Raw genomic sequence first — 15,377 nt, forward strand, 5'->3', positions numbered from 1 at the left:
TGCAAGTATGCTTATGCAAGTCTACTTAACTGTGGGTCAATTTTAGCCTCTTGCTAAACATTTGCAGTCCATGGAGAAATTCAGAACACCTATTCTCTGCTCCATTTTCCATCTCTATCACAATGATGTTGAGGGTGAGAGGAAACTGCTGCAGCAAAGCTCCTTCCCTTATCACCAAGGTAACAAGCAAAACCATAGGATAGCTCCTCAGCACTCCAGCATGCCTCCAGTTTCTGGGAAGCAAGGTGTTGCTAAAAGTGAGCTGCTCTCACACAGGCTGAGGCTTCTCACGTTACCTTGGCAGTACAGAAAAGATCCCACACTGCCAGTGCATCTGAAAGACTAAGCTAAAACCTAGGGTTGACATTAGGGATGGACATGAACCAGCTCAAAAACTTAAGTTCGTGACAAATTTTGGACAGTTCATGGTTTACGAACCGAAGTTTGCAAACTGAACAGCCACCACAAACTCCCATGATTTAAGGCAGTTCATGGGGGTGGGTGAAGAGCAGAAAGCAGGGGGTTAAATGGCTTGGAGCATTTAAACCCCTGCTTTCTGCTCCCCATCTCTTCTTGTGGGGAAACCTGCTTTTTGCTCCCCACAAAAAGTGGCAGCGAGCAGAAAACAAGAGTTTAAATGGCTCTGAACCATTTAACCTCCTCCTTTCTGCTCCCTGCCAAAAGTGATGGGGAGCAGAAAGCAGGTGTCACAAACAGCTATGAACTGGTTCAGTTTGTGAATCAACCTCTTGGATCGTGGTTCGGCTACAAACCACAAACGAAAACAAACTGAAAAAATGTGGTTTGTGCCCATCCCTAGTTGAGACAGGAAAATGTTTGCATCTGCATTGATCCTTCAGCAGTTTCCCAGGTAGTTTCAGCCAGTCAACCAACCATGTTGCACATCCCCATTCTGTGCATTCTTCTGCAGTTTTGCAAACCACATTTCTACTTCAGGCCTTCTGGAAAGGGCAGCAACTACATATGAATTTCAGAATTCAGTAAGAAGCCGCACTTCAACACACAAGGAAAGTCAGCTAGGTTAGACATTCACTCTTCTTTATCATAATTATTGCATCTGGAGGAAATGAGAAATAACGTCAAACATCAGACCAATATTTCTTATCACACGTATGCATATTTCTCCCAGATGGCACATCATAACAAAATAGATACATATGATAGCTAAATTAGCATGAAGGTACCAGTAATAACAAAAGTATTTTAAGTTCTTAAAGTCTGTACTGCACAATACCTGGATCAGTAGCAGATATAATAGCTCCAAAGAGAAGACAATCTGTGTAGTAGAATTTATCAGACAGCTGCCCCACCAGCTTCATTAGTTTCACAACACCATACATAAGATTCCTACAAGGGGGGGAATTATGAAGCAAATTATATTTTTACCGTGACTATAATTCAGATACTGAATTTAGTGTACGACCCCCCTTCTTATACAAATTTATGTTACATATGTCTCTCTTCCAGGGATCTGTCCTATGACTGACAACATAGCATATATTGCATACCAACTGAGAACCAAGTCGCATGGAATCAAATAGCACTTATTTTCAAGTAAATACACACAGGAGTTAAACCTTGACCCCTTTTTTGTTATTCGGCTCAGTGAAAGGGGAGGGAAAAAACAGAAAACTCTGTCCTAAAGACAACAGTTGAATCTAAAGTATCACTAGTGGACTGAAGCTCATGGAACCAGAATTCCTGTCTCTTCCCTACCACTGTATCCCCATGGGGACCAAGACATCAGAGGCCAAGGGTCTGTGGAGGAAGGGGTGTTCAGCAAAATTGCCTTTTTGCCTCCAAGGAAATGCCACTTTGCTAAGGCAATAGCTATTGTAAAAGAACATTTTGGTTCCTACTCACTGTAGAAAATTTTAGGGAAGGGGAAAAATACTGCCTCATTCATAGGAATTACATCATGTAGTATTCACTATCAAGTACCTAATATGAAAAACTGTTAACTGATTATAAGTCAATATAATATATTTCTAGTGGGTGCCCCCTCGCCTTATGGGACCCTACTTTCAGACAACTAGAATAAAACTTATTTTTACAATGGGGCTAGAGATTCTATAACTTTCCTTCCTAGTTTTTTTGAAATTCACAAAATGCCATCACATTATCTCATTATAAGGGGGAAAAACTTGTTAAAAGATAATGAAATTGATCTACTATTGAATGAAAAAACAAAAGCCTCACTCTTTAATTTAGAGAGAGAGCGTGCAACAGCCACCTCAAACTGATTTTTGTAATAATTTTAACTATTTTGGAAAATTTTGGAAAAATCAAGTCAGTCCAAGCAGAACTTAAGTAATAAGTAGGCAAAAATTACACACCAGGAATCTAATAGTTTCAGAAAATTCACTTACCCAATAATGAAACAAGAGACTGCAGTTCCAAAGAAGGCATAAGCCAGAATAGACCCCAGATTTCTGAAGAAGTGTCTCTGAAAGAAAAATGGGTTAGATGCAAACATATAAAATATTCATTAAAACCTCTTCAGTGAGATACTAAAGCTACATTCCGCTTATAAATACAGATGTTCTGAATTATTTGGAAGACTGAGACACCGTTGTGTATGAACCATACTTGCTGCAATATGCTTTATGATAGTCTGGCATAGTGGCTTCACTGGGCAGCACCCCAGGTAGCCTCAATGCGCCTCTGAGAACTCTTTGCCCCCACAGTCGGAATAACGAGACGAACAACAGTTTAGATCAAACAAGGGCCACTTTATTAACTATATACAGTTTATTAACCAAAAACGGCAAGGGAGCAATTCCTAAGTAGCGGACAAGGCAGGTGTCAGGCTGACCAGCCTCCTTGTCTAATATGTGGGCGAGCCACCAACCCTGGTCTTGAGCCATTAATCTGGCTTGCGACCAGCAGCCCAGCCCCTGGTAGCCTCCCAGGAGTGCCTACCCCTGAAACCATACAGCTTGCAGAGAGGAGCTTACCCAAGAGGTTCCCAGAGGGAATCATCATTCACCGCCTAGGGCCTTAATAACCCGCAGGCCGTTCCTGAAGACCCCCCAGTTCCCAAAACAAGGAACGGCTTAAGGTGCTCACCATTTTTCCGCTTCCTTATCCCTGCACTATTCTGCCAAAGTGACCAACCTATTTAACAGCCACGCCCCAACCCGTTGTTCCGCTGCCCCAGTGTAAGGTAGGCGAAAACACCACCACCCCATTGCCAATCCTGGGTAATGGTGAAAAATTCCTACCTGGCCCCCTTGGGCAACCAGCCTCAGCCTACACTAGAAACAGGGCCAGTGGGTGGGCAAGCACGAGGCAGCAACTGCCCTGGGCGGGAGCGGAGCCGAACCTAACTAGGCTGGCTCCTCCCCCCCCACGTCTCAGAGCGCTGTGCTGTGACGCTGTTGCCGCCCTGCCTTCCTCTGCGGCGGCAAACCAGGCCCCGGTCACCATTGCTTTCAGCGGCGACCAGGAACTCCCTTCTGGTTCACCAGAGAAGGCTCATAGCAGGGACCACCATGGGTTTGCAAACAGTGTAGTTTCTGGGTGCTCTTAATGCTTTTGGCTCAGGAAGAAAAGGAGAACAGTGATGAGATTTCTGGCTTCTGCTTAGCTCAACAACCCAGCCCTTCAAAGAAATAAAACCACCTCCAAAAACAAACAAACCCCCCTCTGATCAAGCTGGCACATCAAGCAATTTGTGAGGAGGCTTCATCAATGGACTCTTAGAAAATTATTCCATCCTTTCATTCTGGACGTCCTAAAAACAAAGGGCTCCCCCACCACTGTCCAGAAAGGACAGCTCCTCATATTTCTGATGTGAGCCTTCAAGAAACCATCTAAAACAGCACCTAGCAGAAATCTGCTAGGGTACACAAAAATTCTTCCAGTATGACTTACCTGGTCACATGGTCACTATGGTCCATGGCACCAAGCTGTTTAAGGGTATAAACCTCAGATGAAACCGTGCATACCAGAGATGAAAATGTAGTAAGCCAGCTGGATAAAAACATGAGGTGGCCCTATAATTCCCCTTTGCTGACTACAGGAGGGGAAACACACAGCCTGTGTTTTTAGGGAACTCCATCTACCACAGTCAGCAAAAGAATCTTGAGAACTAACAATTTTAAGATGTTTCTATAGCTCTTTTTGACACTAATGCCAAGACAGATTGACTCTAATTGGCCCTTCCTGGAAACTAACCCCCTTTTCTTACATGTAATGGTTGAGGAAATTCTTCACTGAAGAAGTGTGCTTACCCATGAAAGCTTACACCTTGAATAAAACTTTGTTGGTCCTAAAGGTGCCACTGGACTCAAACTGTGTTCAGCTAACCTGCAAGTTAGGCCAACCGAAACAGCAACGTGGCCACAGCTATCCAAACCACAAGAAGATTTGACCCAGGATTTTTCCAGATCAGAACTCCATCTAGTAACTGTGCCTCATTAAGTATCTTGATATAATGGAACAGAAGAGCCAAAATAATGCAGTAGTTGGCACCTGGGGCCCTAGAAGACCCAGGTACAATTCGTCATTCTGGTATAGACGCTTGATGCACAGCCCTGGGCCAGTCATGATCTCACACGTTTCTTGCGAGGACAGCCTGAGTAGAGAATGTTGTAAGCTGTTTTCTACTCGCTTTGGGGAGAAAAACAGAGTACAAGTAGGTAGCTAGCTAAAGAAATAAAGCTGCTAGTCTCATATTTGGCTGCTTGGCTTGCTTAACTTCTTTCCAAAACAAGCCAGCTGCAGAGTTTAATGCTCTGGCTTCTGCTTAATTGTACTCAACTCTTAGAAATGTCAATTTGGTCTATTTGTTTTGCTGTTGTAAATATTTGAGAGACTTGGTTATCTGTATGCTTTGTAGGTCTTGTGTTCTAAAGATAAAAGAGTAGAAAATTCTATTGTAAACTTAAAATCACACCCATATGACATCTTATCAAGAGGAACCTTAATCCCGTTTCCAGTAAGAAACTCCTCTCATGAAGAATCCATGGGCCTATTAGTATGCTCAGTAATAGGCCTGTGGCCAATGCTGTACAGGGAACTTCAGGCAGGCTCCTGGACTCCTGAACCCTTGTTCTGAAAGCAGCCCTTGCACAACTTAACACATGTCACAAAAGCTGGGGAACCCTCAAGAACAGCCTACAACACAGAATGAGAAGCTGTGACTGAAGAAGACAAATGAGCATGGTATATTGTGGAAGTTCTCTGAATTCTGGCCTTCAGGTTTCCATGCTACACATTCTGATGCATAGAACCAATACATTTTAGGTACTTTAAAGTAACCGTGTCAACCACCAGCTGGCCAAAAGGCCAATCTCGATCCAAGAGGCCATCAGTAACTCAATTCCAGTTCTCAGACATCAGAGACTGTATGCAAGACTGAGATCCACCCAGACAAAAAACACTGTCCAGAAAATGCTTTGGGCTCACCTTTTTCAAACTATAACCAGCATGAAAAATAATAGGAGGCAGGAGAATGTTGAAGAACACTTCTGGGTCAAAAGTTACCTGGAAACGAGAGAAAGAGAGCTCTAAGACCAAGTTTCCTGAGAGCTAAAAGTTGCCAAGGTTTTGAAGATACACATTTTCTCATGTCAATATCCCTCAATCACATCACTGTAAACTATTCAGAGACTGATGTGCCTTGGGAAAGAAGGTCTCTTTCAACAGGGTGTAGGTGACTTCAACTTTCTAGCAAAGAAATTATCTGTAATTCAGAATACATGTACACATTAGTTTACATTGTATTATTGTTGTGCAATAGTAGGTATTGGGACTGGTGTCACCATACCCTTAGGTGCAGCATCTGACAGGGCCCACTGCTATTGATACCTCCCCCTACCCACATGCTTCCTGTGCCATGCACTTGTGTACCCTTCTCCTACCTACCCATTTCAACTGCTCCACATCCTATGTTCCTGTCTGCCCCAACTGCCCAGCACCACCAGGGAAGAGTGTGCATGTGGTGCAAGCACTCTCAGCCCCACAAACTGCCCAGTGCTGATGAGGAAAAAGCATGTAGGTGATGGTGAGCATGGGCAGTGAGAGGGAGGTCATAAGTGGGGCATGAGAAAGATGCACAGATAGGCAGGGGGATCAGAAGCATGGTGTGAGCTGAACTCATGGTAATAGGCTGAGGAGGAAAGGGGGGCCCCTGGCCACTCTGCCCAAGGCTCCTCAAAACCTGGAGCTGGCCCTGGTAGTCATTCACTGTCTAGTCCACACAGGAAAATCCTGTTACTAATTATGGCTAATGCATGACAATCAAACATGCAACAACATGTAGACGCAATCTAATACACCCACTTTTTTGGATAGGTGGTTTATTTGTTGTCATTAATCCTGCAGCCACTTCACCCTTAGATAATTAACCCAATTACAGTCTCCATGTTTGAACGAAATGGATTTCAGACCCTGCTCTGTGTAGTTTACTATTAGAAATTGTGACTTTTGCTGAGACGGCAATTGTACAGCAACGGATGACTGTTGTGTATTTCAGGAAGAACATCTAACCACAAGTAATTGTGAACACTGGACAAGCACCTCTTAATATTGAGAGAAAGCTTTTGTTAAAAGGATCAGCTTATCAAATTAATTTTTACAACAGTAGGCCCCACCCATGAGAGAACCCCAATGATAATTGACCCTAACTAACATTATGGGGTGAGGAGAGGCATGAACTGGGGTGAGGAGAGGCATGAACTGCTGGATTTTTGATCCTATTTTGTGGGAGTGCTCCAATGGCTTTGGAGAATCTGTGGATTCAGCTAAAGGAACCCAGAAATTGGTGTGTCAACTGAAATATTAACTTTGCTAGCTGAGTTAAGATAAGCAGCTGCTGAGATGCCCATGAGAATCAGAATGCACAGGACTGGGTTTCATAAGCAAGGGAAAAAGACCCCCCACACATACTGTTAACATTATGCTATACAGGAATACTTTTCCTTGAACTCTAGCCTGAAATTCATCATTAGAAGTCCACAGAATGCACTGCTGATTGCTGAGAAAGCAAAAAGTCCCCAGGACACAGGTGAACACCTGCAACTCTAACAGGAAGACCAGTCTCATAAGAGAGAAGGGCTTGGACCAACATGTTCTTTTGTGGTACTGGTAAGATGTTTTGCAGTCTCCTGGGTACCAAAGTAAAAAAAAGAATGATGGAAAAATTAAGTCATGCCTCTGTCTCCACCTCTTCAGAGTGATGTGCCACCACCCCTGCCCAAAAGAAATGTAGAAAAAGCCAGGAGGAAAGCAGGTTTGGTATATAATAGCCTTTCTTTTGATAACAGCAGATTTCCTTTTCAGGCCAGAAGGAACCTTTTTTGTTTAAGGTCCTCTTGCTTCAGAGATCTTCGGGGACTTCCAAAGTACTATCCTTACCTTACTCTGCCCTCCTCTCCTCCTACTTCTCATTCTCCTCCTACTTCTCTAGAGTCAGAGAGCCGAGAGGCTCACAAACCTGTGAAGAGTCCTGCCTCTTGAACATTCTTGGATCCTTGGATGGGTAGCTATGAAATTGCATCAGCTTGCTTGCTAGGAAACTGAGCTAAAACTGGAAGGACAGAAAGGTGGTAGACTAGCAACTAAAGGTTTAACATTTAGATTTGGATAGGCTAATATGCATTAAGTTTGCTCTCATGTTTGCAACTTTTTGTTTCAAGAATATTCACAAGGTTTAGTGGTTTGTGGTTCATCTCTCCACTATCTAGTGTGTCCTCTACTGGGCTGAAACTGATTTAGGATTGTACATTTTTTGCTCATGCTTTAGTATTGCCTATTTATCTGTTGATATTACTTTCTGTAACTATTTGCATCTTTCTGATGGCTTTGCATCCATGCCTTTTTCATATATATTCCTGTATCATGCATCTGATTCAGTCTGCAGTGTACAGTCAGATTTAGTAATGCATTGTGCAGTAATGCCTTCCAATAAATCATTTAATTCACATCAGGAACACTTTGGGATCTGTGCCTTCCTACTGACAGCTGCATACCCATTGGGTTGATAAGAACCAATAAAAATAGAGGTCCCCTGCTTAAAGGGACTGAATTAACACTGATGGTGCAAAAGTGGTGGAATTCACACCTGGCATGTGGGAGGCCTGAGTTCGATCCCTGTTAATTCATGTGGAGATGAATGAAAGGTGGTTCTCAAGAGCATATAGTATCACCATCCTTGGTTTCTAAAACCAGCAGGGAAGGGTGGAAGCAACCCCCCCCCTCTATTAGTAAATAGCTTTTGAAAACTACTGAACTGCTACGAAAACATTGTCAATTCTGTTATGCTGACAGCACTACCCGTAACACAGAGAAATACAGTGGGACACAATTATTTCCTGTATTCAGCCTCGGAAAGTGGATCAGCACACAAACAAATTCAAAAGGTAGTTCTTACTTTCCTCAGCATGTCATTCTGTTCCACATTGTGTATTTTCCCAGGGCTTATTTCTCCTTTCAGTGTATATTCAAAATATTTTCCACTGATGTTGACCAACAGGGTTGTAAAGGCTCGATTCTGCTGGGAGCAGCTGAATGCCTTATCTTGGCCACTGACGGAAGGGGCGCCATACCTCAAGATGACTCCAACAATCAGCCCTGAAAGACAAAAATGTTAACTTTTGTTTATGGTGTGAACACAACATTGGAGTGAATCAGGTAAAGATTACAACATTTCTTCACAGTGTAACTTTCGAATCATAGCCCTATTCAGGCATTCGGGATTCTTTGGTAAAAGCTGACTTACGGTCAGAAGGCAGAGGGTTGTCAGGCTGCAGGCTGGCTCAAGCCACTGCTTCTACCATCAGCCATCTCTGATTCCAACTGAATCACCATCTGTTTGACTGTCCCTCTCACCAACATTCCATCGGCTCCCACTGTTGCTCTCAGGGAGAGGTGGAACTGTCAGGCAACATGCTGGCTCAAGCCACTGCTTCTACCCTTAACCATCTCTGATTCCAACTGAACCACCATCTGTTTGACTGTCCCTCTGCACCAACATTCCATCAGCGAGAGGTGGAACTTCATCTGTCACACCAACTTTTTAAACACATTGCAAGGACACTCTTTTATATCACATGCATGCAACACACAAAAACAATAGGCAACATACACAGTGTCCTGACTAAGGAACAATGAAAATGAATCAGGGTAAGTCTTTGCAGCATCAGTACTGGTATTGGGATGAGTTAGCATAAAAGTTTTGTGAGAACATGTACCTAGTAAGGCATTATACAAGCACTTTGCCCTAGGAACATTCTTTCAGAGAATTTCTTGCAACTAAGTTATGGTGAGTATATGCCTTCAAAAGTTGTAGAGTTGTATAAATTAATTGTGGCTAAATTATGATGATGTGTTACATTTTATTGTTACATTTCATAGATACATTGGTGAATATTAATGAAATTTTTGATACCTACTTGTTGAAATGACAGACCAAGAGTTGCTGTATGTAAGGTTTGAAACAAACTTTTTATCGAATTTTTGTATCTACATGTACCAGAGATTCTTCACATAATATTATTATTGCATATGATTTATTAAGGCTTTCATCCACTTTCGGAAGAAGAATAGTATTGAAACGATAGAACATTCCAGAGACCATCGTCACACCATTTTCAATTGCCTTGTGCATTTATATATGTAGATTTTTTGTACACATTTTTGTATAAATTTTGTGAACACCATTTTCAGTTACCTTGGGCATTTATATATGTAGATTTTTGTACACATTTTTGTATAAATTTTGTGATTGTTATTTAAATATTTTCTAGCGCAGTTACCTCACAGTTTCTTCTTTTTTTGGTAAGGAACAATTCCACCATGTCTCAAGCTGGAGAAATGCAGCCCGGGGGAGGGGGGACCTGTTCCCCCATGTATGTTTTTCCAAATATGGGGGAAACCATGAGAAAAAACTCCTATGATTTTTTTCTTTTTTGAAATGAGCGAAATGTGTTAAAACAGCTTAGGATGAAGCCATCTGAAGCTCTCTTTGCTTTAGTATTGTGTGTATTTATAATTCCACTCATAGAAAAACCAAGACACTTGTAGTTTTAAACTCCATAAATATGACAATTAATACAATTTTACATGATAAAGTAGCAATTATGCATTTCATGTTAAAATCAGAAAAATGGGTTTCAGTTTGATAGGAAAGTACTGCATAACCTCTCGAAACTTCTGTCCCCCCATGTTTTCCTTAGCTTCAAAATTCTAATAAATTTTACATCTCTAGGTGGATCAAAAGGGTTTCAAGAAATATAATTAAATAATCAACTGGTACACAGGACTGGAACACCACTGGCCCGTCTAGCAAAATAACTAGCAGCAATTCTGTCTAAGGCAGATGGCTTTCCCAATGAAGTGATTTGAGATTCTTTTGAGTGGAGGTTCCAGGGACTGAGCTGGGAACTTCCTGCACACAAAGTAAATATTCTGCCACAAAACTATGGCACCTGATGCTCAGTGATCAAAATCAGCCTCTTTTCTGGTCCCAGGTAAAGAGGGAAAAACCCAGAACCACCATATACATTAGAGTCTGAAAGCCCTTCGGGAAAAGGGCAAGTTCAGCTGTACATACAGTCTATACAATCTACATTGCTACAGAATGGTGTGTTTAAAATGTATCGAGATATACTTATCTGTTACTTAAAAGGAAGTTATTTTTAGTAGAATGCTGATAAGGATGCAAAAAAAGGTTGGGAGGAGGGCCTTTCAATTAAAATATATTTATACTGCCTTTTGTCACCCATGGGGAACCCAACCTTTTGTCACCCATGGGGAACCCAAGACAGCTTACATAAATCATTATTCCCAACATCTCATAATGCAACCCCAAAACTTCTCAAAACCATATCTCTTTAAGACCCAAGGAACATATAAACTGGGAATCTAAAACAGGCAACATAGAATATCCCAGACACCTGATTAAATTTAAACAAAAGCCCTTCTAAATAAGACTGCTTCGCACAGACTATGAAAAACAGAGATGGGGATATGAATAGGGCTTCCTCTGCTAACCCATTCCAGAGCGCTGAAGCCACCACTGAGAAAGCATTAGAACAGGCCACCATGGCTGCTACTGCCCTGTGTGGAAAGAGTCAGTATGTGGGTACCAGGTCACACAAGGCTTTGAAGGTTAAAGCCAACACTTTAAACTGAACCCAGAGAGATTTAGGCTGCCAATGCAAGTGTTCTAAGAGCAGGGCAATAAACTGAACCTGGCACATCTACAACTCTGCCTCTGAACCACTTAAGCACCCAGAACATAATCTGTACTCTAAAAGATATTACCCCAAAGCTATGTTCTGCAGGAAGAGATCTCAGTATAAATATGGGAATTCCATCTTTCACCAAGAGGAAGCGTAAGAGGAAGCAGTAATCAGCAGCCGATACAACAGATGCAAACTGAAATAATAACCCTGAGGGGAGACAGAAATAGCGCGGACAGAAGTTAGCATAAGCAATGAAGAGAAGTAGAAGCGGGGGGGGGGGGGGGGGGGAATGGCAACATAATGAATGGAAAGGACAACATCACTGCAAGAAGATTTCGGAGATCAAACTCTGCATCAACAAAGAAACTTAACTGTATGTGTTTAGATGCCTTAAGGAACTCTGGCTATCAGGGGTCATTTTCGTAGAAAAAGAGCTAGGGGGACTCATTAGCATAACTCATTAGCATATGCCACACCCCCTGACATCACCGGAAGTGTGTCCTCCCCACAGCCGGCGGCGACCTCCAGCGGGCACCAGCAGGGAGCTCCAGGCCCCGCCCTCCCGCACCTCACCCGGGGGGATGGTGTCCCCCCCCCGTCCCCCCCCCAAATGACCCCTGCTGGCTATAGCCTGGATGGTAACTACAGCAATAAAAATAATATTCTTTTTGGAAGGTGGAAAAAGTTCTCTTCCCATTAAATGCCTCTAACGCTTTTCATTCAAGCCCCATAGCCATGGAACCAACATGCAGATATCCAGCATCAAACTTGTTCCAGAGCTAATACAAGGAACAACTGCAAGATGTAACAAGGTCCAGCAGCTCTGCCCTGTTGCATGTTGTTTCAGCTTAGATGGCCAAGGGAACCCAACTTTACTGGAACATTGAGTTGTTTTGGTAACCCAGGGAATTCTGAGTGGGCCCTACCATTTCATTTTAGAAATTTAACATCTGGAAGATGTGCCACTTGTACTATATTTCATAATACGTAATACCCAAGTGTTGAGAAATGGACTAATTTATGGTTTTATATCTGCTACACAAGCAACACATGGACTGTGCACACATCTGTATACCATAGGCCAAAGGAAGCTGTTTGCATCACCTACTGTGAGAGAATTCACATAGGGAACACTTGCCTGCATTTTATACACATTCAGCTCAAAGGCTAATGGGAAGAAGAAGCACATGTTAGCCATTGTGAGCAGAGACAACAACCAAGAAGGAGAAATTCCCCCATTGCTGAAAAGACTAGATGTCACACAGAAATCGGACTTGATCTGCATTTGAATTGCAGTTTCCTGTTGATGGTACCTTGTTCGCCTGGGAAAGCCAAGATTCATCTGTACTTCGAAGAGGATACAGGACGCTGAAACTTCACACCTAGCCAGATGGTATTCCATGAGATAGAGTGTAGAGTTTCAAATATCACCCCACCCATAGAATACCTGCCCCTCTTCTACATGCACCAATGAGGGAGGTCATGGGATGGACTTGTAAGTAGGTGGGATTGCAGTTTGGCAAGGTGCCACACACCTGGAGATTCAACTATAAAACGCAAAGATGTCCACTAACTGCCATATTTAACTAACTTCAGTGCTAAAGTCATTTTGGTTCCAAAAGTGTTTTATAGTTCATATTTGGTGTGTCCTTAAGAACTAAAAGTCACCATTTTCTACACATCCTGCCTTTCCCCCTGATTGTAGAGTAACACACACACAATTTGTAAGAGGACGGTGAGGACGGGATAAAAACACTACAAATAAATAAATAAATAAGAAAAAGAGCACAAGATAAAAAAAATCCAAACACAAACTAAAACCCAAATTCTACAAGGAATCCAACACACATCAGACAGCTAAATTATGAGTTGTTGAAGACATGCATTGTGCAATCTTGCTCCACTTTCTAGTTAACTGCTGACGTGAATTAGCAGGAAAGCTGCGCCTCTAAAAATAAAACCATGTAGAATAATCAGTGCAGAGGCCCAAAGATGAGGTAGTAGCTTACAGATGTTAGGCTGCTCAGAAACACAACCCGAGAAGCAACTGCCTGATGCCTTTTTTGGGAGGAGATTCTAATTCCAGAGGGCAGGGGTCTCCAGCCTTTTTTATTTATTTTATTTTTTGGACTTCTATCCCGCCCTTCTTGAAAATGGGCTCAGGGAGGGTCATAACAGAAAGCCTGGGGGCACCTTTGGATTTCAGACATAGGGTGGTGAGCAAAACCACGTAATGGCTGCCACAGGAAGCAGAGCCAACCACACATCAGGGAGTGAGGCCTTCCCTAATTGTAGAAGTAACTTTTCAACATTTCAGGCAGAATCTGATTAACAGGATGCTTTTTAAAACGAACAGATTTAAAAGAAATTTCTTGCTTAACATACAGCTTAACTTCAGTCATGCAGTGAAGATCGTGCTGTGTTGGCAGCTGTTGCTGGAGCAATTTTTTTTAAAATCTGCACAGACAATCAAGAGTCCTCTTGGGCAAAAGCACCACTTGGCCACATCCACTTTCTAATAATTACCATGTGGGCTCCAGGACAGGTGTTGGTGGGTGCCATGGTGCCCACAGGCCCCATGTTGGGGAACACTATGTTGGGGAAATCATAGGAACACTCCTCTACCACAGGTTGTCCATTTAAAGCTTGAATGTAGCTACTCTGTTTTCCTTTAAGCGCCTATAAAAGTTTATTTCGACATAACACATATGCAGAACCAGACCGGTACAGAATATTTATGATATTCAAACAAACAAACAAACCAAAAAGTATTAAAATACAGGAAAAATTAAATTTAAAATTTGAGAACATTATTTAAATAAAGGAAAAAGGAACAAACAGAATCATAGTACAAATGCTTTCACTGTAGATTGTGCTTTCAACTGCAGTACCAGAAGAGCAACCTCAATCTTTATGAGTAAAGCTGAATTTTATAATAACTTGGAACCAGGGGTCATTTCGTAGAAAAAGAGGTGCAAGAGCTCATTAGCATAACTCATTAGCATACCTTATTTGCATAGGCCACACCCCCTGACATCACCGGAAGTGTGTCAGAAGGCGACACCCACCGCTCAGGCTCCACTGGACTGTTTTGGATTGCTAGCTATTGGGGGGGGGGGGAATGTGCAGATCTGTCCTCGCAGAGGAGGGAGAGCTTGTACCCGAATAAAACTTGGTCTTAAAGGTGCCACTGGACTGTTTTGGGCTGGGGGGCTGGAGGGGGGCTCTGCAACTTACCTGGCTGCTTCTTGCTCTGACTGAGGGCTGCTGGGAGCAGGGGGTGGGGCTTGTTGCTTGTGCCCACCCCCTGGGCTCTTTACTGCCGGAGCTCCGCTCCTGTGCGCTCCTGCAGGAAATGAGCCCTGCTTGGAACTGCATCATACAGTTCCTAAGTTTTTTGTGTGCGATTACTGCTAGCATGCTGAAGCCAAGGATTTTATTTATTTAAAACATGTTTATGTTGGAATATACTTCCAGTAATTTTGCAGACTGCTCAAGAGCTCATCTGGACAGTGTATGTGCTGGGAAGAAACAAAGTTACACAGAGCCTCTTTATACTTGCAAAGCTATTAAAAGGAGTTTATTACAGGAACTCCATTTCTAGATAGGACAGAGGAGAGATAGATTCTCTAGTCTAACTAGCTAGATGGATGAAGATGCAGGGAAGGCATCTTGCTCTCATGTTGCCAAGATGGAGAGACATGGCATTGTGTGTGGAGAGGGGGAGAAACCGGAAGGAAGGAAACTTTCCCTAAGAGGAGCAATCTGCACTTCAAAGGGATAGCATCAGAAAGTAGTAAAAGCAAGGGTGGTCACTTCCCCGCCTGTCTAGCTTTCTGACTCTCTTGTAGTCTTCCTTTGGGGTCTGAGGCAAAGAGACAGTGCAAAGTCCTTCACTTTCAACAGTTTATGCCACGGTAAACACAAAAAACATTAAAACATTTGAGCAATTAAAATCTCAGCAGTCTGTTGAACATGGTTCTAGTCAGGGGTCATTTCGTAGAAAAAGAGGTGCAGGAGCTCATTAGCATAACTCATTAGCATAACTTATTTGAATGCGCCACACCCCCTGACATCACCGGAAGTGTGTCAGAAGGCAACACCCACTGCTCAGGCTCCACTGGACTGTTTTGGATTGCCAGCTGTGGGGGGGGGGGCGTGGAT

At 42.7% G+C, this 15,377-nt stretch overlaps 1 protein-coding gene across 2 annotated transcripts in view; it reads right to left on the reverse strand.

The window, feature by feature from the left end:
• The window catches only part of SLC9A7 (solute carrier family 9, subfamily A (NHE7, cation proton antiporter 7), member 7), a 75,322-nt gene that overhangs the window by 28,990 nt on the left and 30,955 nt on the right, over positions 1-15,377 (reverse strand). For both annotated transcript variants that reach the window (XM_015410982.1, XM_015410981.1), the window contains exons 2-5: positions 8,399-8,598; positions 5,434-5,511; positions 2,391-2,467; positions 1,256-1,368 (exon numbers count right to left, since the gene is read on the reverse strand). In XM_015410982.1, coding sequence (XP_015266468.1) covers positions 1,256-1,368; positions 2,391-2,467; positions 5,434-5,511; positions 8,399-8,598 — 468 coding nt within the window. The remainder of the gene's footprint in view (positions 1-1,255; positions 1,369-2,390; positions 2,468-5,433; positions 5,512-8,398; positions 8,599-15,377) is intronic.

This window comes from Gekko japonicus, unplaced genomic scaffold (genome assembly GCF_001447785.1).
Source record: "Gekko japonicus isolate JY-2015 unplaced genomic scaffold, Gekko_japonicus_V1.1 scaffold244, whole genome shotgun sequence".
NCBI lineage: Eukaryota > Metazoa > Chordata > Lepidosauria > Squamata > Gekkonidae > Gekko > Gekko japonicus.